This window comes from Spermophilus citellus, assembly GCF_964194105.1.
Source record: "Spermophilus citellus genome assembly, chromosome: 1".
NCBI lineage: Eukaryota > Metazoa > Chordata > Mammalia > Rodentia > Sciuridae > Spermophilus > Spermophilus citellus.
In genome coordinates, this window is record NC_138182.1 from 132,829,636 (window position 1) to 132,855,030 (window position 25,395).

The window sequence follows — 25,395 nt, forward strand, 5'->3', positions numbered from 1 at the left end:
TGCTTGGATATTAAGAATTGTTGAGGTTCAAAGAAAAAAAAGATTGCTCAGGTCTGTGGTGAACAGAGATGGGTTCCTGAGAAGTGAACCCTTGACCTTGAAGATGGAAGTTTAGAAGAGCAAGAGAATTGCCAACATAGAAAATTTAGGTCCCATTTGTTGATTCTTGTTGTTAACTCTTGTGCTATGGGTGTCCTATTAAGGAATTTGGAGCCCGACCCCACAATCTGTAGATCGGAGCCAACTTTTTCTTCTATCAGATGCAGAGTCTCTGGTTTGATATCAAGCTCCTTGATCCATTTTGAGTTAACTTTTGTGCATGGCGAGAGAAAGGGATTCAGTATCATTTTGATGCATATGGATTTCCAGTTTTCCCAACACCATTTGTTGAAGATGCTATCCTTCCTCCATTGCATGCTTTTAGCCCCTTTATCAAATATAAGATAGTTGTAACTTTGTGGATTAGTCTCTGTGTCCTCTATTCTATACCATTGGTCCACCCGCCTGTTTTGGTACCAGTACCACGCTGTTTTTGTTACTATTGCTCTGTAATATAGTTTGAAATCTGGTATCGCTATACCGCCTGATTCACACTTCCTGTTTAGAATTGCTTTTGCTATTCTGGGTCTTTTATTATTCCATATGAATTTCATGATTGCTTTATCTATTTCTACAAGAAATGCCGTTGGGATTTTGATTGGCATTGCATTAAACCTATAGAGAACTTTTGGTAATATCGCCATTTTGGAAAATAAACAAGGAGAGAAATGAATTACAGTAGATGGGGTAGAGAGAGAAGATGGGAGGGGAAGGGAGGGGGGATAGTAGGGGATAGGAAAGGTAGCAGAATACAACAATTACTAATAGGGCATTATGTAAAATTGTGGATGTGTAACCGACGTGATTCTGCAATCTGCACTTGGGGTAAAATTGGGGGTTCATAACCCACTTCAATCTAATGTATGAAGTATGATATGTCAAGAGCTTTGTAATGTTGTGAACAACCAATAAAAAAAAAAAGAAACCCAGCAAAAAAAAAAAAAGAAAATTTAGGAATAAAACATTTAAGGCCCAGATCATCTAGGCAGGCAGCACTAAATGCAGCAAGTGGAAAAACAAGGCAAACTTTAGAATGAGACAAACCTGAGTTCTCTTGAGATGTGTGACCTTGGGCTAGTCACTTATCATAATCGGTGCTTAGTTTACATCTCAATGAAATGGAACTAATCAGTTTCAAACACTTTGTAAATAAGGGGTAAAGAAGGGATAGCCGTTTTTTTTGAAAAGCAATTTTACCAAACACCAGCAGAGGAAAATATTTAATATGCCTGGGGACTCAGTAGTTGCTGTATTGGTTAGGAGTCTTTGTTACAATAAACAAAAGCAGCTGGCACCATGGTGCATACCTGTAATCCCAGCAGCTCGGGAGGCTGAGGCAGGAGGATCACAAGTTCAAAGCCAGCCTCAGCAAAAGGGAGGCGCTAAGCAACTCAGTGAGACCCTGTCTCTAAATAAAATACGAATAGGGCTGGGATGTAACTCAGTGGTCAAGTGCCCCTGAGTTCAATCCCTGTACTCCACCTCCCAAAAAAAGAAACAAAAGCAATTCTGCTTAACTGAAGCAAACTGGAATATTGGTAAGAGTGTGGTAGGAAAGGGGAGAAATGCACACATGACTTACAGAATCAAAGGTAGCTGAAGATCCGAGCTCAGAAATAAGAACAAGGAAACTTGAGGGCAATGGAAGGCTAGTAGCAGCAGGAATTATTTGACGGTCTTATTCTTTTGATTCCTTCCTTGAATCATTACACAGAATCCAAAGCCTAACAGTGGAAAGTGTCTAAGGGTCTGGGCTTCTGGATTTACAATCCCCTTAAGATTATGAACCAAGGAGGGAAGGTAACATCCCCTAAGAAAGTCAAAGCATGTTTATGCAGGAAAAGTGGAATGGGAGGCAGGCAGGCAGCAAACAATGACCCACTGCAGGAAAAAAAAAAAAAACTTCAAAAGACCATGGGTGTACATACTATTTAATCACATTTATTGATCAACTTGATATTCACTTGTGAAAAATAGTGGAAAGCAAGCCCCAAATGTACAATCTGAGGCAAGCACCAGGGAAATAGCCTATTCTGGTGGCCTGAATGTATCTCAGTCTGATGGTTTCCTCTTGGCCTTCCTAGAGTCTCAGGCTGTATCTGGGGCACAGGTCAACCAGGAGCACCTCAACCCTGGGGAGTTATCGTACCCTGATCTTTGGCTCACTTTCCCTGGCCTTCAGAGGTCCTGCCATGGACACACCTAAGCAGACCGGGAACTGCAGTGTTTTATAACTCCAATAATTCATTTGGTTTCTAATCTCTTCCTCCTTCCCTCCTGGCTTGTATAACATGGGTATTCAGTAAACGCTCGAACTCATGGATGAATGAGTGGGATCTAGGATTTTGAAGATTTTTTTTATTTGCTGAACCAAAATGCATTCCCATAAAAGAAGTGACCACCTTCCTACATATCGGTTACGATCATACCTGAGACTTTACCTAACATGTGGGTCCGTCTTTACAGCAAGGCCTGCTTTCTATCTCCTCGTCCATCATCTTTCAAGATGTACATTCCTAGAATCCTGCTCTCCAAAACTAACTCCACTTTAACAAATCTTCAGAGTGTATCTGTTGAAATAAGGTGTTCCAGGAACCACCCCAGAGGAGATGGACGGTCTACTAGACCTAGACACAGGTGTGTTAAACAGAGACATAAACCTTGGGGAGAGGAAGCACCCAGAAAAGAGCAATCAATTCTGATGGGGTGGAGTAAAAGGGTCTGTGGGGATCAGAGTGGGCTTCATAGGAGAACTGGAACAAAATCGCCTCTTCAATACTAGATTTTAAAGCAATCCTTAAGAGAATGTTTTGTAGGCAAATTAGTGCCTTAACTTCTATGCATACCCATCATGGGTACCCTACTTTAAAAAGCAAATGTGTTTGAAAAAGGCAACATTGCACTGAGTACTGTGGCTATTTTATGTATTTTCTATGGAGAATGGATTCACTTAGTACATCAGGCACTTCATTCACAGGAAGTGGGAAATAAAACCAGAAAAGGAAACAGGACCAAGCGAAGAACTCACGCTAGCCTTCATACACCCAATGACGCTGTGGTCAAGAAAGCAGACACCATAGTATTCGAAATCATAAGGGTAACCCCTGTCTTCCTATTCTGCTGGCCAAAAGACACTGGGGAAAGCAGGGTTTCTTCCTAAGCCTCAGTTTATTTATCTGTAAAACAGGATGATAATGGAAGCTATATGATAGTTAATCATAAGAATTAAAGAAGCGAGCATGTTTAAAATACTTAGCTCCTTTTACCAAGCACTCAATCAAATCTGACAATAATGACAAGAGCAGGAAGAAAAGGAAGAATAATCAAGGTGATGATGATGGTGACGACTAGCTTTGGATTTCAATGATGCAAATTGCAACCCCAGCCTGTTACTCAACAACCGCAAGACTTTACTTCAGTCTCCACTTGTACCTTTGTCCAAACCTCTTAAAGCTACCGTGGTAACTTAATGACAAGTGTCGAGGACAAAGGGCTCACAATCGGTAAGTCTGCCCTAAAGAACCAAGGACATACAGTCTTCCCTGTGCCTTCCTGGCAATCAGTGAGACTTCACCAAAGGGCAGCACCTTAGATAAGAGACTGACAGATCTTGTGTGGCACAGCGGTTCCTCCCATCCCCGGGCTGTATCCCAGCAACCTCCCTGGAGGGAGCTCCAGCAAATCCTCAAAAGCAAGAGGGCATGAGTACCCTTCTCCAGGGTCTGTGATGCAGAGGGAAGGAAGGAGCCAGGCGACAGGTGGTTAGAGAGAGCAAAGTCACCTTGATATGGAGAAAGGCAGGCAGAAGACCCAGGCTGGTGCCCAGAGAGAAAGGAGAGCAGGAACCAGGGAAGGGAGGCCTCAGGAGGAAGGCAGAGAGTCAACTTCACCTTGGCTGGGGATCCAGAGTGTGATGAAGGCACAGTGTGACCTCAGTCACTGCAGAAGGCTCCTGACTGCCACTCATCTGTGAAATGGGTCTGGATGTGGAAACCCAGCGATGAGCTGAATGGTATGGGTCAGAGTGAGCACATGAGGGCTGGGGCTCAGCAGTAGCATACTTGCCTGGCACATGTGAGGCACTGGGTTCGATTCTCAGCACCACATATAAATAAAATAAAGGTCTATCAACAACTAAAAAAAAATTTTAAGTGAACACACGACTTAATCAGGGGTCTGAAAGCTAACAAATTACAGCATGATCTGTCGGTCTCAGAACTCAGCAAGTGTTTGTCCCTGAAAGGATTGATTCCTGGAGGGAAGGGGGCCATATTTTTAGAAACTCCTGGATGGGTAATTTATTTCAAGTGAGTAGAGAGCTTATTTATATTGGCACCGTAGCAGATGCAATGGAGAGTATATTTACACAAAGGCAGAACATGCTATCATTTCTCCAAATCAATCTGCCCTTTCGAACAGCTGTACCTTGAAACTCTAGGGATAAATTCATTCCTAGTGCTATAAGCTCTGCCCAGGTAAGCATTTCCAATCTGACAGAACTACTGCCTTCCATTTGTTCCACATTTCCAAACTTTTCCATCCAGATTCTCTCTTCTGAGGCGTGAGTCAGGCAGGGCAGGTGGTGTTAATCAATGCAGAAACTGAGACTGAAGAGTTGAACCTAGAATGAGTCAACCAGCAGTGTAGAGTTAGAAACAGTTCTTCACCCCTAACTGAGTTTTACCCATTATACCATAAAATCTTGTACAACTAAAATGCCTTTAATAAGCAGAGTTGAGAATATGTTTAGATACTTAGCTGCAAGTTTGTTCCCCAGGAAGAGGTTTTACAGTTAGATTTAAATTCAAATCCCACTCATGGCATGACCTTGGACAACCTCCCTTACCTTTTTTTTTAATTAATTTTATTCTTTTAAATGCACAGCAGCAGAATGCATTATAATTCTTATTATACACATAGAGCACAATTTTTCATATCTTTGTATATAAAGTATGTTCTTGCCAATTCATGTATTTATACATGTATTTTGGTTTTCCAAACTTTAAGGCGGGGGGTATGATAAAAGTTCCTGCTTCATAGGATAATTATAAGCCCCAAAACAAATAAAAGTGTAAAGATCTCATCACAGGGTCAGGAAGAATTAAGAGTCTGGTAAATTCGATTTATTTTGCTTTGTTAGCTATTATTTTCACAGTATTTTTAGAATAGCAAATGAATTGAAACAATGTAACTATTCAGTAGTGAAATGCTTTTACAGGTAATAGGGCACATTCACACAATAGGTTTCTATTCAGATCTTCATAGACTAAATTTGTAGCATGTAAAAATGTGCAAGATACAGGAGCACCAACTCATTTTTGAAATGCATAAATGTACCTGTGGGCATGCATATGTGTGAATATATCTTTTAACACCCTACAAGTATTATATATATATATATATATGAGCATATAAGTTGTGGCTCTCTCCAGGTAGTGTGATTTATGACCCCTTCATTTTGATCATCTATTTTTGTGCTGTCTAATGTAATTAGCCACTGGCCACAGGTAGCTATTTGACTTTAATGAAAATTCAATTTGAAAACCAATTCCTGGGTCAAGCTTCAAGTGTTCAATAGCCACATGTGCCTGGCTGGCGGCTCTGTGTTGGACAGCACAGCCTTAGAATGTACGTGTCCATGGTTGGAGTAGGTTCTATTGGACAGCACTGGGCTGGGGACTGGAACCCAGGCCTGTCTGAGAAACACGGTCAGTGCAAAGGTCTTCCTGGGCTCTGCACCTATCTTTCCATTCATATCTACTTTCTCCTCCTTAATGAGGATTTAACTCTGCTTCCTACACGTTGCAGTTGTCACTGTGTGACAAAGCAGGAATCACCTTATTCGTGATGGTTCTAGTAGTGATTAGCTCTCCGGATGATCCTATTAAGACTAAATCAGTAGGACTTAATAACCTCACAGAATTCTGTCTCTCTCAGGAGCTGCAGTTCCAACCAGAGCACTTCTGCAATACCATCGTGTGTGAGAAACCCAACAACCACCTCAACAAATTTAAGGGTTACATGTAAGTATCTAGTGCCTCCGCTCTGCTAGCAAATGTCTCCTCTGCAGCTAGGAAATGTGTTTTCTTGCAATGCTCAAACAGATAAGCACCTGGATCCTGAGGAATTTTATTTTTTATCATAAAGGAAGATTAGAGAGAGAGAAGTTGGATTATTTTTCCTGAGTGACTTTCATTAAATGTCAAGGTGAAATTCACCAGAGGTTTATTTAGAACCTTAGTGAAATTGCATCACAATGAAGATCATGCTCTGGAGTTGGGGGAGGAAAGGATAATTTAAGTAAAATGGATTATAGTTAAGAAACGAGACCTCAGAGTTTTGACAGACCTGGGCTTGAATTGGAGTTCTCCCATTATAAGCTGTGTGAGCTTGGGCAAATGAATTAACCTCCCTGAACCCTAGTTTCCACATCTGTCAAATTAATATCTATGTCATAGGACTTTTCCATGAATTAAGTTATCATTTTCAAGGCCCTCAGCATAGCAACTGGCAAAGAATAAATGCTCATCTATTGGTATGCTGCAGTTGCAATTACTGCCACTCTTCGACTTTGGTTCAGTCTAAAAATTTTACTGTAATTCTGCTTCCACATCAGACTACTATGCTGTCTGCAAAATAAGGGCAATGGTAACAAAAGTGAGTACTTGCCTTCTACAATGCTCGAACTGTTGTTAGAGCACTTTACATGACATCTAAATGTTCCCAGCAACCCAAGGAAGCAGGTGTCATGATCCCCATTTTTCAGATGGGGAGTCTGATGAACTAAGATGTCCAGATGCACCAAAGACTCAAGCAGGTATAGACAAAGCCAGGACTTAAATATGGGTCTTCAGACTCCAACCCTGAAATGTTTCCACTGTCCTACATCACAGAGTCATGCCAGCCTCTCACCAATGGGCCTGGGATAAACTAGAGAAGACTTCTGTGCTTCTCTCCATTCGCATTTCCTCGGGTTGCCTGGGATGTCAAGAGGGAGAATGTGAGAAGTGAAAGATTAAGAACAGTGCAGGAGAAACCTCAGCTTTTAAGGCAAATTGCTTTTTAAATACACAGGAAGGGCTGGTGGAGACAGGCAGAGAAAGGTGAGAGCTGGGGACAGGGAGGCGGGCATCTGGCAAAGCAGAGCTTGTCACTAGCCCTGGCAAGGAATGCACTCCTTGCACCTGCGGTTTGTGGATTTGGTTCATCCCAAGTCATTTTCATTTCCGTAGAGAACAGCCTCATGGATGGGTTTCTATCTGTGACTCTGTCTCCTTCAAATACCTTCTGTCCAGCTGAACTTCTCAGTTTTTAACCTAGGCTCTGGCCCATCTTAATCAGAGAGATTTCGGGACAGAATTGTCCCAGCTCCACTCAACCCCAGCATCTCCTCTTCCTTGTTGCTGCTGCCAGAGAGCTGACTCTCCCCCACCGGCCTGAGCTCCACGGATGATCCTGAAAGCCCAACTGGTCAGTCCCATAGCCAACCCATGGACAATGGGCCCTCTTGATGTGGTCCTGCATCCTGGCCACGCTAAGGGAGGAGAATGCCCTCAGGCCCATGCACCTTATTCATGAGGGAACCCACTGGTCCCTGGGTGCAGTGGTGCACGCCTCTAATTCCAGCGGCTCAGGAGGCTGCGGCAGGAGGATTGCAAGTTCAAAGCCAGCCTCAGCAAAATTAGGCACCAAGCAACTCAATGAGAGCCTGTCTCTAAATAAAATACAAAATAGGGCTGGGGATGTGGCTCAGTGGTCAAATGCTCCTGAGTTCAATCCCTGGTACCAAAATAAATAAATAAATAAAAGCCCACTGGTCTGATGTCTGGGTTTCCCCTAGAAGCTTCTGTGGATCTCCTTAAGTGTTCCCTGTGACTTCACAGGTCAACTAGAAGATGAGCAGCCTTTATTGATCTAATCAAAGATTATAAGTGTCAAATTTGAAAATGCAATTTTTAAACAAAAGAATCTATAGAACAGTGGCTCTCAATTAGAGGCAATCTCCCTCTTCCCCAGCCAGGGGACACTTGGGAAGATCTGGAGGCATTTTTGGTTGACACAACTGGGGAGTTGTGTCGCTGGCATCTTGTGATTGGGGCCAGGGATGCTGCCCAAAATTTACAGTTCACAAGGAAGCCCCCACCACACTGAATCACCCAGCCCAAGATGTTAATAATGCCAGGATTGAGAAATGTCTGAGTCCTTTAAATAGAGCATCCCTGTAAACAAAGAGCATTCAATAAAGCAGCAGTTATGAGAAAGCTAATCCTTTCCTACTGTCCTTTGGAAAAAAAAAAAGAGCGTTATTACTAGAAGTGGAAACTTCTGTTATGATATCTCCTCAGATCATCATAAATATGTTCCTTAAACCATAAGCTACTGAAAGACACATTCAAGATTCATTAGCCCTAGAGTCAATCCACAACTAGCCTCTTCCTTGATAGATAGAGCAATCGTGGATCCTAAAAGTCATCCTCAGACCGCCTTTGTGGTTTTTTTTTTTTTATCATATTCATCAAAATCTATACTTTTTCCTACCAAATTTGTGATTGCTTGATTTTTAAAATTCATTTCAAAAGGAAAATTTATACAATTAGACCTTTGAAAAATAATATCACTTGCTACACATAGGAGGTCAGAGTAAAATGCATATGGTGACATCAAAACCTGTATTGCTGAATTTAATGAAAGACCATTTGCCATAAGCCTCCTCTGTGTTATAACATGGGATGGAAAAGTGACAGAACAGGGTTAATACTCCCACCTGAAAGGAGGACATCCTCCTTGACAGATTCACAGAATCAGATAATGGGGTGGCACTTTGAGAACCCCAGAGTAGTGAAAATCTCATCAGGGGTTGTTGTCTGCTACCTGCGTTTCCAGGTCCTCCGATGCTCCAGGCACTAGATGTGTGGCCTTGGAAAAACCTCAGCCTTTCTGAGCTTCAGTTTTTTCATGAGCAAAGATAATCACCCTGCTAGCTTTCCAGAGCTATAAAGATTCAAATAAGGCCAAGTAAGTGAATGTGGTTTATAAACACAGGAATTATTAGCATTAAAAGGCACGCTAGGTTGCAGCCGAGCACTCAGGAGCCAGACCTCCTAAGTGTGATCCTGCTCTGCTACCTACTAGCTCCACAAACTTGCCTCTGTTTTCCTGTCTGTGAAATGGGTATGACAACATGCCCTAGCCTCTTATGAGGCTTACTTAACACATGGAAAAGTCTTGCAAGCAGATGTACGGAAATGAAATACTGAAGACTATAAGGAGAGAAAGCTTTTAGAGTCTGAACTATTTTTTTTTCCTCTTAATGTTTCTGGAGCATTATATTTAAAGTTGGTTAAAAAAAAATTCTCCAAGGAAAGGCATCATGATAGACTAAGGGGCCAGAACCCAGGAAATAATATAATCAGTCTAACTCAGAAGTTTCTGGAGGAATGGAAGATGCAATGCTCCCCAAGGCTGCAGGAAGGAAGAGATTTCATCTCCTCACTTAGAGGCTGCCACAAGTGAGTTGGGCAAATAGCGATTATCCAATTCTGCTTATTTTGTGGGAGACTGAGGGAAGGACAGAACGGGAGAGAGGCCAAATGCTTCTCAGAATGATAAGAAGTGGCGACTGCCCTTCCTTGCCTGACCCTACCGCCTTTCCTGTCTCCTGGTAAAAGAGAGACCTATCTACTGTCCACGATGCACTTGGATGTCCAGTTTGGGTTAATTAGGTCCCTGGCAGCAGCAAGCACAAGTGTGTGAATGCTGCATAAGGAGCACCACAGCAGGCCTCACAGGGGAGTAAGTGAGGATTTCCTAGGGTGGACAACTCCATTCTGATGGTCCAGCCCCCCACCCAGGCCTAGGAACCATGACAGGTGCCCTTGAACCTACAGGAGAGTGGATTCCTGGTTACTACCGCCCTCTGAAAATGAGGGAGGATAAAGTTTACATATACTCACGGTTTTCTTCTGTGATACTAACCAGTGACCATGTGGACAGGCCACCAAACCACCCTGTCTCTCCTTCGTCATCCCCAGGGAGCATCCTGACCAGACCAGGACTGGCTTTGGCAGTGAGAGTCTTCTGCTTCGAGGCTGCACTATAAGAAACACGGAGGTGGCTGTTGGCATTGTCATCTACGCAGGTCATTGTCCTCGGGCCTTTCTGTTGTCCAACACTTTCTTTATTCTTCTATTCTTTCCCTTGAAATCTACATTCACTCCATAAGAATCCACCGCAGTTCAAAGGAGCACAGTCACATAACATCCCGTCCCTCAAGTAAGGAAACTGAGGCTGGGATCATACCTGCTTGCTCAGTGCACAGCAGGCTTCAAAGTAATAATGAGATTCCAAAGTCATATCACTCATCTGTCACACCCAGCTAGTAGCTTGGTGACCCTCACCAAAGGGAGGGTAAAGAGGGACTGTCTTGTGACTGTCTTCTTGGGCCAATAGAATAACCTCACTAAACATAACAACCTCATCTTTTATGCCCAGATTTACTCATTTTGTATAGTGCAAAGAGTACTTGTATCTGCTCTGGAGAATTCTTGAGGATCAGATGACCCAATACATGAAAGGCACCTGGCACACTCTAGCACAGTGAGAGCTCAATGGGCTTTGATTATGGGTTTTGTAATTATGCTTTTACTGTTATCTTTATTTATTTTATGGCTCCAGATTTGAGAACTCTTAGTCCACTTTCACTACTATAATGAAATACCTGATGCATGCTAATTTTATAATGAAAAGAGGTTTATTTAGTTCAGTTTAGGAGGTTTCAAGGCATGACTCTGGCGTTGACTTGGCTCTAGGGAAGACTAACATTTGATGGAATAACTGACATCCAAACCATAGCAGGGGTCTCCCTCCTTTCTGCTTTGACTCTGCTCCCCAGTAACAAAGGGGTGACAGCAGTACTTTACCCAAAATAATCGAAAGTCTCAAAGGGCACTCTTGTGAGTCCCTATTGCCTAACAGCTGGAGCGTGGTAGGTGCTCAGTAGATTTCGATTGTTACATGAATGACTAAAGACATCATTTTCTGTAGAGGAAATAGTCTCTCTGGAGAGTCTGTAATTCACTGGAAGCATCTCCATTCCCTGGGATGCTTTTGGAGTATTTTGCTTTTTTTGGTTTCATAGGTTGGTTTCATTCATTTTGATCTGAGTAGAACTCCTTATTGATAGACATGAAAGATAGACATAAATATCCATCTACTATAAGGTTTACTTTTCAGGGTTGTCAAAGAAAAACAGGTCTTTTAAAAGTTAATGTCACTAGTTAGCTAGCTTTTCCTAACTGGGGGGGTGGGGGGGTGGGGGAGTGTGTTTTTCAGTTCAGGTGACTTCTTTCAAGGCTCTTTGGCAAGGAAGTTCAGCACCATCTAGTACACTTGTACCTGAACTCTCCACAAATCCCTGCCCCCAGAAAACAGAAAGAGAAAAGCCACACAGATTTAGAGCTGTGCTTCTCTGCCTGAGTGAAGACAAAGAACCACTAAATGAGTAATGGGTAGGAAAGGACTTTAACTGGAGAGCCAGGCAGCCTGGGGAAAAGATCCACTGTGTTCTGAATGTTCCTGTGTAAGCTGGTGAAATTTTCTATGCAAGAGGAACTAATAGTTCCTACCTGGCAGTAATATAAGGACCAAAGGAGGTTATCTGTGAAAAGGCCTGAATAGTACCTAGAATGAACTAGACACACACACAAAAATGGATCTCATTGTTTTGAGTATCACTGTGTAGATCAGGGGCTCTCAACCTGGGCATGACTGATGTTTGGTCCATTGACAACATTTTTTGCAGGGAGGGGCTTTCTTGTAAAGTGTTGAGTGACAAGTCTGGTCTCTACCCAGTACAGCCATTAGAACCACCCCATTTCCTGATTTAAGATCGTCAAAGATGTCTCATATATTGCCAAATGTATGAGAATAAAATCACCACTAGTTAAGGATAACTTGTCCAGAGTTATCTTCTCTCTCGTGAAACTGTCAACAGATACATAGGGCCAAGAACTCAGGCCAAGTTGGGCTTTCCAGAAGGAAGAGATGCAGTGTGGAGGTGTGTGCTCATCACTGCAGGCAGTGTTCAAGCCCTACTATGGGCTGGGAACTAGTTTAGGTACTTGATCTATATTCGTTCAGGCCCCCACCCCAAATGCACCCATGATCATCATCTCCCATTTGACCAATAAGGAATTGAGGAGCAGAGGAATTCATTGGCCTGAAGTCCCATGTCTTCTGAGTTTAACTCCCTGTAACCCAAGGTCAAATATCTGCAGAATCAAGTTCTGACTCAAAAGCCCATGTCCTGACCACAATACCACAGGGCCTTCCTGCATACTCAACTCTAGCCCAGATAACAGGCAGAGTCTCAGCAGGTGACGAGCAGGTGGGCAAAGAGCATGGTCCCAGGACCCCCTGCACACACTGAGCCTGAGGCGGGTGGAAAGCTATGTGTGCACTTGGCCTGTGCTCCTCATCTGCAGAACTCCTCCCAAGCATAGCCACTTGAGTCTAATTTAATAAACCTGAGGATCATTCACTCCTGTTCTGTTGCTGCTTTAAATCCACAAGGCAACCAGCGAAGCAGCATTGAAGCCATTTGCTTCTGGAACTGATGCATTGGTTTTCTTTGATTTTGCACAGAAAATATGTGACTGCCATTTTTAAATTTGACCACCGAGGAAGAGTGAGCTTGGTAATTAAAATCCAGCAACCCCAGAGAGGAGGCTCTGTCCCAAGGCAATGTCTCAGGTTGACTCTTAGCTCTCTGCTGTGTGACCTGGGGCACCACAGGTTGGTGGAAGGAGACCCAGACTGGGACTCAGAATCGTGGCTTCCTATGGTGACTTTATTATGTCAATTTATTCTCTCTTTATGGAAAGGACCATTCCACTCTCTGGTTGTTCCCTTTCCCAACTGAAAAAAAAAGGAGTTAACTGGAAAAGATGGAGAGTCTTCAAATATTGTCATCCTTTGGTTGAATGAAATTTTATACAAATGTCCCAGTTAGGGGTGAGGCTACTTGGAATCAATGCTAGGGTGATGGCCTTTGGTCCCTATTACTGTCGCACAGAAAACACCAACTCTTCAAGCACAACCAAAAAGGGAAATATAGGAACTAGTGGCCCCAGATGCTGTCCTATCACAGGGTCTTTGCACAGCACAATCTCACAGCCTAGAATTTTTTTTCTCCCTCCCTTAAATGTTACCTCTTTGGAGAAGCTTTCTCTGACCATGCTGTCTAATGGCATCCCTTACCTGCCTCAGCCCTTTGATTACTGCTTTCTTTATTTTATGGGATTAGTTAATAGCTGAGAATTCTTATTTGTTTCTTTGTATAACTTCGCCAGAAAGGGAACATTTTGTCTTATAATGGCCAGAACAGGGCCTCTGGGCAAATTAGACAGAGACAGCCCTTCCTAAAGACAGCGGACTTTCATCTGCCACAAGTTTGTCCTACTAACCTTACTAGTCTCCGACTACTAAATAAGGGGTACCCAGAGAGCTGTGCATGGCAGCTCTGTCAGTGTCCGCCACCATGCCTGGCACATAGGGGACACTCGGTGAACACCTCCTGGCACGCTGGTGAGGCCCCTCCACCCATCCTCAGCAACCTCCCGGAGGCAGGAGAGGCTCCCTAGCAAACGAAACCTTTTATCCCCAGCTCTGATGAGGAAAGCCCAAGGGTGTGATCTAGGGCAGAGGCAACCAAATTGGGCCAAGGGACTAATTTTCTCATTCTCTCCCAAAGGCCATGACACAAAAGCCATGCTGAACAACAGCGGCCCCCGGTACAAACGCAGCAAGATTGAGCGGCGCATGAACACAGACATCTTCTTCTGCATCGGGCTCCTCTTCCTCATGTGTCTCATTGGAGCTGTAGGTATGGAATGTCCTGGAAAGGAAGCACACTAAGCTGTTTCTTTGAGCAAGTTGCTTTAATTATCTGAGCCTCAGTTTTCTCATCTATAAAATAGGGCTCCGAAAAAAAAAAATAAAATCTATGCTGCCTACTTGACTCAGATGCCAAAGAAATGAAAATGCAGAAATCTCCTGAAAGTAATATGTGCTCGTAAATATTGGGGCTATCATGTATCGGTTCATAAAATACTTATGGGCCCCAGGCACTCTCTGGGCATGAGAGGCTCACAATGTGAGTTGGCCACAGGATTGGGCCTCCAGGGCTCCTGTCTAGCATGAAGGAGTCAAACATGAGCAGGTCCACTGGTTCAATCTGCCCCTCTCAGTGAGGGCTGCATATGAATACTACCTTCATTTTCTATCACTGCTTTTAAAAATAAACAGACTGCATCGATCAGTACAAAGTTCTGTTCTGGAGGTCAGAAGTCCAGAATCTGTTTTTTCTAGGTTCAGATCAGCAGGTCTGGTTCCTTCTAGAGGCTGAGGGAAGGATACATTCCTTGTCTCTTTCAGCTTCCAGTTGCCTGTGTCCCCTGGTTTATGGCCACTTCCTCCACCTGCTCTCACGCTCAGAGCACACCTCTCCAGTCCCTTCCTGTCCCTCTCATCAGGAGCAGTATCTCCCTCCTATATAAGGATACTTGTAATTACATCCCTGAACTCCCTTGGGTGACCCAGCAGACTCTCTCCATCTCAAATCCCATGACTTAATCACATCTACAAAGTCCCTTTTGCCATATGAGAGAGCGTATTCACAGGGCCTGGGGACTAGGCTGTATATTATGGGATGGGGGTGGGGGAGGACAAACATTATTCAGCCTAAAGCAGGTGTCATGGGAACACGAATGGAGTCTTCAAGAGGCAGCTGCTTGAGCTGATTCCCAAATGGAGTAGGCATTCACTGGAGAAGGAGATGACAGGGCAAGTTTAGGAGTAGGATGGGGTGGTCAGTGGTGTGGAAAGAAAGAGGGAGGGCTACTATAGCCTCATGGACAGCACCCATAAAGCACAAGGAAGAACACGAATCACCAGAGGCAAGGAAGCAGTTGGCTGTTTGGCATGGCAAGAGCGAGGCCAAGAACAGAGACTGAATCCACGCCATACCATGCCCAACTTCAGGAAGTATGGACAGGAGTGATCTGGAGTCTTTAAGTTGATCCTCAGAGTGAAGGTAGAGGACCCTTGATAAAGCTTTTACCCATTCACCCCCTTAAGTTGAAATCTAGTAATGATACTTGGGATGCTAAAGGAGACCCCAAAAGAACCAGGGATGATCATGAGGAAGAACTTGTGGGCTGGGTGGAGACCCCACCACTGACCCCAACCCCATGAGTGTGATGGTGCTTGCTCTCTGCTTGTCTTAGAAAATGTAACATTGCTGCTGCTGAGATAGTGTCTGAGAGGTGAAGACCTCCCCTGGGTTCAGATCTAGGGTAAACCCCTCGGGGGTGGCCTGGAGTTTTCAATAAATATACTTCCTAAGTTTGTCTAGTAGCACTCCATGCAAGGGTGGATTGCAGCTTCGGAAGAGCTCTGGGGACAGGCACCTGCCCACGTGGCCACCTCTGTGCCCTCAGAGTTCTGCAGGACCCTGCGTTGGGACAGGTTTTTCAAGGCCTGTCAGCACTGAAAGGACATTTAAGATCATCTCACTGTATCTCTGGAGAAAGGAAATTAATGATTAAAAGGCCATACAGCAAGATAAGGCACAGGCAACTAGATCCAGCTGGCAGGTTCCCAAAACAATAAATAGAAAGATAAAGGAGGAGGAGGGAGTGGGATTCTGAGATTAGCAGCTTCCATACAGCACAACAATGTGGGTGCCTTATTAAAGCCCAGCCCTGCAGGAGCAGAGAGCTCTAGGGTGAGAAGGAGCAGCACTGCAGGGTTCCTGACCACAGGTCCACCTGGTTTTTCTAAGGGTACTGTTTTTTTTTGTTTGCTTTTATTTTTTTTAATTATAGGCAACCTAATACCTTTATTTATATGTAGTGCTGAGGATCGAACCCAGTGCCTCACACATGCTAGGCAAGCGCTCCGCCACTGAGCCACAACCCCAGCCCGCTGTTTCTCATTTCTTTACTCCAACTGCCCTTCCTGACACCCACCACCATACATATACACACTCTTGTCCAGGCTCTGGGACCCATCAAGTCCTCCCCCTCCTGACACCTTTTTCTGACTTCTCCTGTGTTACCATCTTGCTCCTATATAAAGGCCAGGGCCCCTCACTGTGCCACAACATTTGCTCCATAGTATCACCCTCAAACAGCACCGTGCCCATAAGTCTCCTTCCGTCTGTCATGTGTGGTAGCATCTGGCCCATCTTCCTGGGCAATGATGTGTCTTGGGGCAGAGCAACATTCCCCAAAATTCCCTGTAGGTTGTACCCTGGAGCTGAGAGCTTTATACACAGTAGGTTATAATGACCCTGTAGTGACGTGTCATTACTGAGCATTACTGATTACACTGATGATCGGAGATGTCCGGAGAGCCCTGCAGCAGGTAGTGGAAGAACTTCACCTGTCTAGGCCTCAGACATGGGTGTTATCATCTCCTTTGTAGATAAGGAAACAGTGTGGCTCTGATGGCACTCCAGGCTCTGCGTAGCACCCCTCACGCTGTGTGCAGTGTGTCCTTTAAATCGGGTGGTTGGTAAGGGACTCCTCAAGAACCAAGACGGACTCCTTGAATCGAGAAGCATTGGCTGAGGGAGGAGTGAATGGGCAAACAGAAAGATGGGTAAATGGATGGGGAGGGGTAGATGAGAGAAGAAGGGAGATCAAGACTCCCAGCCACACACTTTTGCTCTCACAACTAAAAGGAACACGCGTCCTTCTCCCTGTGTCCAACCCCTCGGGAACCAGTCTTCACCAGAACACAAGTAATCCGCATGCTCATCTCCTCCAGGAAAACAGACTTAACGGTGACGGTGAAATCTAGGGATTGATTGTAGGGTAGATTGATTGTAGAGCGCATTCGAGAGGGACGAGCTGCAGATCCCCACACCTGTGTCCTGGGGCATGAGGATGGGCTCCTCCCCAAGCCCTTCCATTTCCAGGAGTAGGTCAAGAGCTGATATAATGGACCAACTTCCGGCCTAAATGCAGACTCTGCCTCACCTCTGGCTCCGTCTCTTCTCAGGTCATGGCCTCTGGAATCGGAACTTTAAGGAACACCCTCCCTTCGACGTGCCGGATGCCGACGGCCACTACCTTCCCCTTGCTCTGGGGGGCTTCTACATGTTCCTCACGATGATCATCCTGCTCCAGGTGGGCAGGCTCTCTAATCCCTACAACTTTGCAAAATAAAGAAAGGTCAGTGTTGGCCACAAGAGAAATGACTGCATGGAGGTGAGGAGGTGGCTATTGCTTTCCTGTGAGGCTTTAAAAATATTGGCTTTGAGGTCATTTCAGAGCAGCCCAGGCTTGTCGAGGGGACCTGGTCCCTCAAGATAACGACTGTAGGGAAATGTTTATCAGGCTTTTCTATTAAGAGTAGGGTTACAACAGTGACCCCACGCGCTTGTCTCTTTGACAGAAACAGAACAGACAAAACACTAATGACCTCAGAACAGAAGGAGAAAAAGGAGTTCTGAGAGCCACCGAGAACTCCCCAGCCCCTGAGCATCAAGAGAGAAGGGAAATGGGAGTTGGTGCCTTCACATCTAAGAGATGGAGAAGGAAAAGGGGAAAATGGAAGAAAACAGAGAGAACTAACCAAATGTGAGGCATTTAGGGATAAAGAAATGAATTTTAAAAAGTCTTCATGCTCCATAAAAAAATGTGGTCAATGAAAAGATGAGAGAAGTTGTAGTAGTCTTTGGTGAAGTTGCACTAGGTTAGATTTTTTGTGCTTTATGAGGGTGTTTCATGATCCTCTTATTGATGAGCCACTTCTTTTTTTGCGGGTAGGGGTGTACCGGGGGTTAAATTCGGGGATACTTGACCACCGAGCCACATCCCCAGCCCTATTTTATATTTAGAGACAAGGTCTCACTGAGTTGCTTAGCACCCCACTTTTTGCTAGGCCCGCTTTGAACTCACGATCCTCCTGTCTCAGCCTACTGAGTTGCTGGGATTACAGGCGTGTGCCACTGCACCAGGGCTGATGAACCACTTTTAATCACTTGCTTATCAAGGAGAGTAATCCTTTTGAAAAGTAAACAAGCACACCTGTCCTCGGCAGAGTCTGACGGTAATTTCATATCTGCTCAAGGTGAAATCCAAAGTCCTTGAGCGCAGACAACAGGGCCAAGTGATCTCTGACTCCCTCCCTGACCCTGGCTCCTGCCTCTCTCTTCCTCATGCATGTGCAAGGCCAGCTCATTATTACCCATCAAACATGGATCCAGCTCCCCAACCCAGACCTCTCCTCCCTCAGATAACCTCACAACTCACACCCTCCAAAGGTCATGGTCTGAGTCCCTCCCACCCATCACTCTCTACCGTTTTCCTCTATTCTCCATCATAAGACCTATGGCCACCAGATATGTCTTTATTAGTTTGTTTCCTGCCACTGAAATGTGAATTCTTTAAGGAATTTTGTTCAGATAACTCCCATTTCTTTTTTTTTCCTTTTTTTTTTTTAAAGAGAGAGAGAGAGAGAGAATTTTTTTAATATTTATTTTTTAGTTCTCGGCGGACACAACATCTTTGTTGGTATGTGGTACTGAGGATCGAACCCGGGCCGCACGCATGCCAGGCGAGCGCGCTACCGCTTGAGCCACATCCCCAGCCCCAGATAACTCCCATTTCTAAGATATAGAACAGCATCCAATGCAAAGAAAGCCCTGGATGAATATTAGGTGTTGAATTAGTGGACAATAATTGGCGGTGGGTCTGAGTACCTATAGAAATGGGTGGTGGCCCTGCATGATCTAGAGATCTAAGAGGGCTCAGGGGATGCTGGACAGAGGTACTAAGGCTTCCTTACTTGCTTCCTCTCAGTCATTCAAAACCAAAGGTGAGGGCCTGCCTTGTCCCAGGCACTCCAGGTTGAAGAAAACACCTCCTTCACAGATTCCCAAGAATCTTCCCAGGGGAGGCGTGAAGTCACTGACCTTTAATTTCTCAGACGAAGAACATCCTGTGAGCTGACCTCAGCTTTCCATCAAATGCCTTTGCTACCTACTAGTGGTGGGTCCGGAGGTGGGTTTATGACTCAGCGGGCCTCCATCTCCCCTCAGGTGCTGATCCCGATCTCATTGTACGTGTCCATTGAGCTGGTAAAGCTGGGGCAAGTATTCTTCCTGCACAATGACCTTGACCTCTACGATGAGGAGACTGATCTGTCCATTCAGTGCCGAGCCCTGAACATCACCGAGGACCTGGGCCAGATCCAGTACATCTTCTCCGACAAGACAGGGACGCTGACCGAGAACAAGATGGTGTTCCGGCGCTGCTCCATCATGGGCAGAGAGTATTGTCACCAAGAAAATGGTACGAGGGCTGCCCAGGGCCTCCATCCCCCCTCTAAAAGGAAACACTTCCTAAGTGAAGAGGACTAAAAAGACATGAGCTGGCTGTGGCTAGAGGCTGTGTGGCATTTGGACAGGTTGCCTCCTGTATCCTGTGGCCTTCCCTGTCACACCTCAGGGCTCTTCTTATTTCCTGTCAACTTTCATGTGCTCACAAAGGCTAAATGTGATCCCCATGTAGAAACCGTCCAGTGGATCTCTGTCTGGTGACAGTTATAACACAGCCTGTGTATGTCAGGAAGGGACTGGGGACATGTCTCAATGGATTGGCAGTTATGCAGGGAAGCTTTAGGAGTTTCTCGGGTCACTTTACCTGTCAGGTCAGAACAGGTCTAGATCTAGGCACATGGTCATATTTGACATACCTAGAAAATTCCTTACCTGCTAACTTATTTAGAAAAAAACCTCTTAGACTTTGAGGCAATGTTTTTGGTTAGGAGATAAGGCTGTAAGTGTTTTATCTTATCTGGGCTGAAAGTAGCCCATAAAACACTCTCAGCCACACTCCCACCCCGCCACGCACACACTTTCTAAGAAAAGACTATCAGGAGAGCCATGTTTGGTTTTTTTGGTTGGGAGGCATGGAGAAAGAAAGGCGCTGCTACAGGCAGCCATATCCCCATTCGATGGTGAGAGTTCATTATCTACATGGGAACTTCTGATCTCTTTTTACCAACTACTACTACTAACAAGTATGGATGGTTTGCTAATCACTTTCATACATTATGTCATCATTAAATCAACAATCCTATGAGTTAGGTACTTTTTGAAAACCACTGAGGAAATAGAAACACAGGTTAAGTCAAAGCTCGAAGACACATAACAAGAAGGTAATAGAGACAGAATTTGAATCTGTGGGAATTAACCATATCGCTCTTTCTCTAGCATCAGTAGCCCAGTTACCAATTTTCCACAGCAGCCTCGACCCTTGTGGCAGTGCAACCTTACCTGGGAAGTCCAGCATCTGCCCAGCTGTGGCCTAGCCAAGGGATAACAAGACTCCTTTCTTGCAGCCAAGCGACTAGAGACCCCAAAGGAACTGGACTCGGACAATGAAGAGTGGACCCAATACCGATGCCTGTCCTTCCCAGCCAGATGGACCCAGGGCCCTGCAACAATGCGAAGCCAAGTTGGTGCCCAGCCTCTGAGGAGATGCCATAGTGCCCGGGTGCCCATCCAAGGCCACTCCCGACAAAGGTCTGTAGGACGCCGTGAGAGCTCACAGCCTCCTGTGGCCTTCAGCAGCTCCATAGTAAGTCCCTGTCTTTCCTCTTTGGATTACAAGTACCCCATGTTAGGAGGGTGTGAGTGAAAGATAAATGACTGTGTAAACTCTGAAAAGTCCTAGAAATGGTGGCCCTGGCATTGAATGGACTCCACACAGGTGCCCTGTCAGCATGTACAACTCCTGTTCATTTCAGAGGTGCAACACTTAGAAATCTAAACATGTAGATTCTGGCTTCTCTCTTAAAAATGAAATTGGAAAAATTCCCCACACTAGGCCAGAGTTTCCTCATGGCCATCACTGGCCTGAGTTAAGGCATCATGTCACCTGGACTGGGCATGCCATCTTCAGTTCACTACAGCCCCTCGCTCTTCTGCTGATCCCCATCCCTGAGCTGAGAGCCAGCATTTGCTTCTTGTGCATCTTTTTCCAATTACACAATTAAGAAAAAAAAAAGAAATATGTGTGGTATCCATGTTTCCATAAAGTAGAGAAACAAGAGGTAAACCTGGAAGGTCTCGTGTGTCTGAAGGAAAATGAGAGAGTATGTTTTTGGTAGAATATGTATGAACAGTTACAAACAAAGACTGTGTCAAAATTACCCAGCCTATTTCACCTTTAGGTTAACTCTGGCCCCTGTGGGCAAAGTTTGTGGTTTTGGTCCCGGGCTTTTTGCCTGTAGTCCCTTCACATCTGATCCATTAGAAGACCCTGTCTCTAAATAAAATCCAAAAAAAGGCTGGGGATGTGGCTCAGTGGTTAAGTGCCCCTGAGTTCAATCCCTGGTCCTCCCCCACCACCGCAAAAATTAAATCCTAAAAATAAATGCACAGCATCCCTAGAAGTCAGGGCCAGAACCAGGACCTTCTGAGTCTTGTCCTATATCTTTTTGTACCTCCTCTTTCTCCAGGGAACATGAAAAACGCATCTTCTGCATTTGCAGAAAATGCCAGAGGAAACCCCAGATATCTTTAACAAGACACATACTCCAAATGGGCCCTAGAGTGCTCTCTTCCCATTATTAGAAAATGACATTTTAAAGTGATGCTTTGGGCCAATGTCATTTTTTCCCATGATACATCCACAAATGTGTGTGTGTGTGTGTGTGTGTGTGTGTGTGTGTGTATATATATATATATATATATATATATATATATATATATAAAATATCTTTGGCCAACAAACATAACTATTATAAATGCCATATTTTTGACCTAACATATCAAAAGCATTTTCCATATTGCTATCTAGTTTTCATAACCCAGGACTCTGTATCCTAAAGAAATTGATAAGTCACTGCTCTAACTTTAGGTAAGTATTAAGTTGAAGAGGTTGTAAGAGTTAAAGTTGAGTTAACTCTCTTACATGATCACCATGTACTGAAAAGCAACATTAAAAGGTTAAAATGAGAACAGTGTGTTAAAACAAGTGGCCCTCATAAGCATGCAAGAGAAGCAAAGTGAGCCCGAGATGCTTCACAGAGATTCTGTTCAGTTTTGTTTCCCTTTTGATCTTCCCAAGCAACGTAGCAACAGGACATGTGCATCGCAATCGTTCTTCTCTTGAATTTTGCCTCCTCTAAATGGAATGTTCTTCCCCAACTCTATACCTGAACATTTCTTTTTAAATGAATTTAGTGAATTGTCATCAGACATAGATTCTGTGTGTCTTTGGGCACCTTCCACTTAGATACCACAGGCATCTCATGCACAGGAGAATGACTGTCTTCCTCCCCTGAGGAACTAAGAAGAAAAAGGAAGGTTTTGGTTTTGTTTTTTTTCTTGGTGTGTGTATACAAATCAGTTCCCTTCTTGTTCAGCTCACAAATCACAGCAGCCCAAACCAGGCAGAATGAATTTGATGCAGATTCCATAGCTGATGGCCAACGGGAGGGACATCTTAACCCACCCACTATCTTTCCAGAACATGAACATAGTCATTCTGCCCTGGCCAGCACTTTTCAAAGCCAAGTTCTAAGTTCATTCAGAAGCAATGAGGAAGTTGCTGCAAGAACTGAGGTGCAATTCTTGTTGCGTGGGCAGGTGGAGATGGTGACATGTTTGTACTTGTTATGAAGAGCAGAGAATACTGCTGCATAGTCAGGTTGAAAGTAGTCTGGGGTTGATGGTAGAACAGCATCTATGGTTAGCTGTCCAGGAGGGTGCAGGCTGAGAGTCAGGAAATGTCGGTTCTGCTTTTAGCTCTACTCTGGCTTGCTGTACAACCTTAAGCCGCATATTAAACCTCTTTCTATCCCATTTTTTGTCACCCCATAAATACTTAAAATTCTTATAGGCTTTTCAAAGAATCAAATAATGTAATGTCTGTGCTAACCTGCAGGGTCCCCTCTAGTTAAGAAGCAGGCACATTTGGAGTTCAACACCAGGTTTCCATCTCGGCTCCTGTATGAATTTGCTCTCCATCTCTGATCAACTTGCTAAATTGGAAGCTTCAATCTTCTCATCATTAAAGTACAAACAGTTCTTCTGGATCATGAGTTATTTTTAGGATTTAATTTTTTGGGGTGCGGGGAAGGACCAGGGATTGAACTCAGGGGCACTTAACCACTGAGCCACATCCACAGCCCTTTTTTGGATTTTATTTAGAGACAGGGTCTCACTGACCTCCAGATTCTCATGACTCAGCCTCCCGAGCCACTGGGATTAGAGGCATGTACCACCACACCCAGCAAATATTTAATTCTTAAGATCATATTTCCCTCACTACAGGGAATCGAACCCAGGGGCACTTTACCACTGAGCTACATCCCCAGTTCTTTTTCTTTTTTATTTTGAGACAGGGTCTTGTTTTGTTGCTTAGGTCCTCTCTAGGTTGCTAAGGCTGGCCTTAAACTTGCAATTCTCCTGCCTCAGCCTCCTGAGTCACTGAGATTATAGTCCTGCACCATCACACCTGGTGAGATCCTATGTTTTAGACACAGGGATAACCAATAGATGATTTGTTGTCGTTTATATTTTTTTCTTTGTTGCATCATCTAGCCGACATTTTGAATACTCTTTCTACAGGGAAGCTGTCTGCTTTGGGCAAATATTTGCATATTTGACAGAGGGGAAATGTAGTTTTCATAAAGCACAGTGATTGAGCTCTCTCCCCTGAGATTCTGATATATCTGGCCCAGAGTGGGGCAGGAACATTCATGTTCTCGTTTCTGATGATTCTAGTGGGCACCCAAGAGTGAGGCCACTCTAAGGAGACCATTGCCCTCCCAAGAAATAAGTCTTCATGCGGCTCCTTATTCAGGCCCCCTCATACAGCTTGGGAGGCCTTGGCAGAAGCAGGTGATTCATGCCTTTAAGGAGTCTCATGCTCACATGTGAAATATCTCTGGCTGCAGTGGGATTGCTGACGTAGTTCTTAGAGACTTCTGTAGCAGCCTCCGGTGGCTCTCTGTGTGTCCACCCTGCCCATTTTTGGCAGGGCTCTGAGCCTGCTCCTTTCCCACCAGCCTTTGGTCCCTCGCTCCACCTGCCCATCTGGTATCCGGTCTGGTCTGATAATCTCTCTGAGCCACCTGTCCTTTACCCTCCTTTCGTGAGCTGAGTCAGAACTTGCACAGTCTTGGCTGTGCTTTCTGCCTCCTTCCCAAGAAGCCTGTTATTGGTTTTCCTGGTTCTTCACTATAAACCAAAAATAAAATGAGAGTCAACAGTAACAACCACCACCAGAGATGGGGGTGTTTCTTTTACTATAGAAAACAAGGAAGTATCAGGGATGATCTTCTAATTGCCTGCTATAAAATCCATGACTGGAAGGTGGATAATATACTTAGGAAAATTGTATGTTCCGGGCCAACGTTTAATAGTCCTGGCAGATGGAAAAGGAAATGCCTTTTCTTTTGTTCCTGTCCTGTAAGCAGCCAAGTTTTCAGCAGAGTCCTGTTTAGAAAGGCCACTTGCACAATGTTTTCCCAACCAAAGAAGGTCCTCCAGTCAGGGCATTTGCCTGGCTCACCGAGGCCCCTCCACACTCCAGTGCTGCTTCCTTCTCTGGGAATGCCCCCCACCCCTCCAGGAGAATGTGTTAGAGGGGGAAAAGGTTCTCTGCCTCTTTTCCTTAATCTTGGCCCTCTCTCCTTTGGAGAAGATCCTGCAGCACCCCAGTCTGCTACAGATGGGAGGGGTGGCCCTCATGCCACACAACCTCTGCAAGGTTAGGGAAGAGTCTTCCAGGACTGATGTGGCCACATAGGGAAGGAACTGGTGAATCCCATCTCAGCTGTGCTTCCCTTGTCCCCCAGGGCCCCAAAAAGCCACCATAACACTGTTCACAAGAGGTGGGGTCTGGCAAGATCTGGAGAACCCCCTTCTTTCTTGGCCACTGATATCTTCCTTGAGCTTATGTCCCATTTGGGAAAAGCTGACCCTAGCAACCTGTGGGCTGCTTAAGTAAACATGTACCAACATGCGGCTTTCCCATTGCCTTATCCAAACTAAATGTCACCAAGGCCACAACCCCTGCCAGGACAAAAATACCACTTCCCCAAACAAGATTTTAGCCTCCAGCTCCCCAGCAACAAAGCAAGTCTGTGTCCGTGACATTAATATAACCATAGGGTTATATATTAAAAGGGAATTGGGGCTGGTGGTGTAGCTCAGTGGTAGAGTACTTGCATACCATGCCTAAGGCCCCAGTCACTATCAAAAGGGGGGTG

General features: G+C 44.7%; 1 protein-coding gene across 1 annotated transcript in view; it reads left to right on the forward strand.

Moving 5' to 3' along the window:
* Window positions 1-19,662, forward strand: part of ATP10B (ATPase phospholipid transporting 10B (putative)) — a gene marked incomplete at both ends in the record, with an annotated part of 45,932 nt that extends 26,270 nt beyond the window's left edge. Inside the window, 7 exon segments of the mRNA XM_081296655.1 lie at window positions 6,037-6,122; window positions 10,131-10,237; window positions 13,850-13,981; window positions 17,164-17,291; window positions 19,208-19,525; window positions 19,529-19,586; window positions 19,589-19,662. Of these exon segments, the coding sequence (XP_081152781.1) occupies window positions 6,037-6,122; window positions 10,131-10,237; window positions 13,850-13,981; window positions 17,164-17,291; window positions 19,208-19,525; window positions 19,529-19,586; window positions 19,589-19,662 (903 nt within the window).
* Between the last annotated feature and the right edge of the window lie 5,733 nt (window positions 19,663-25,395).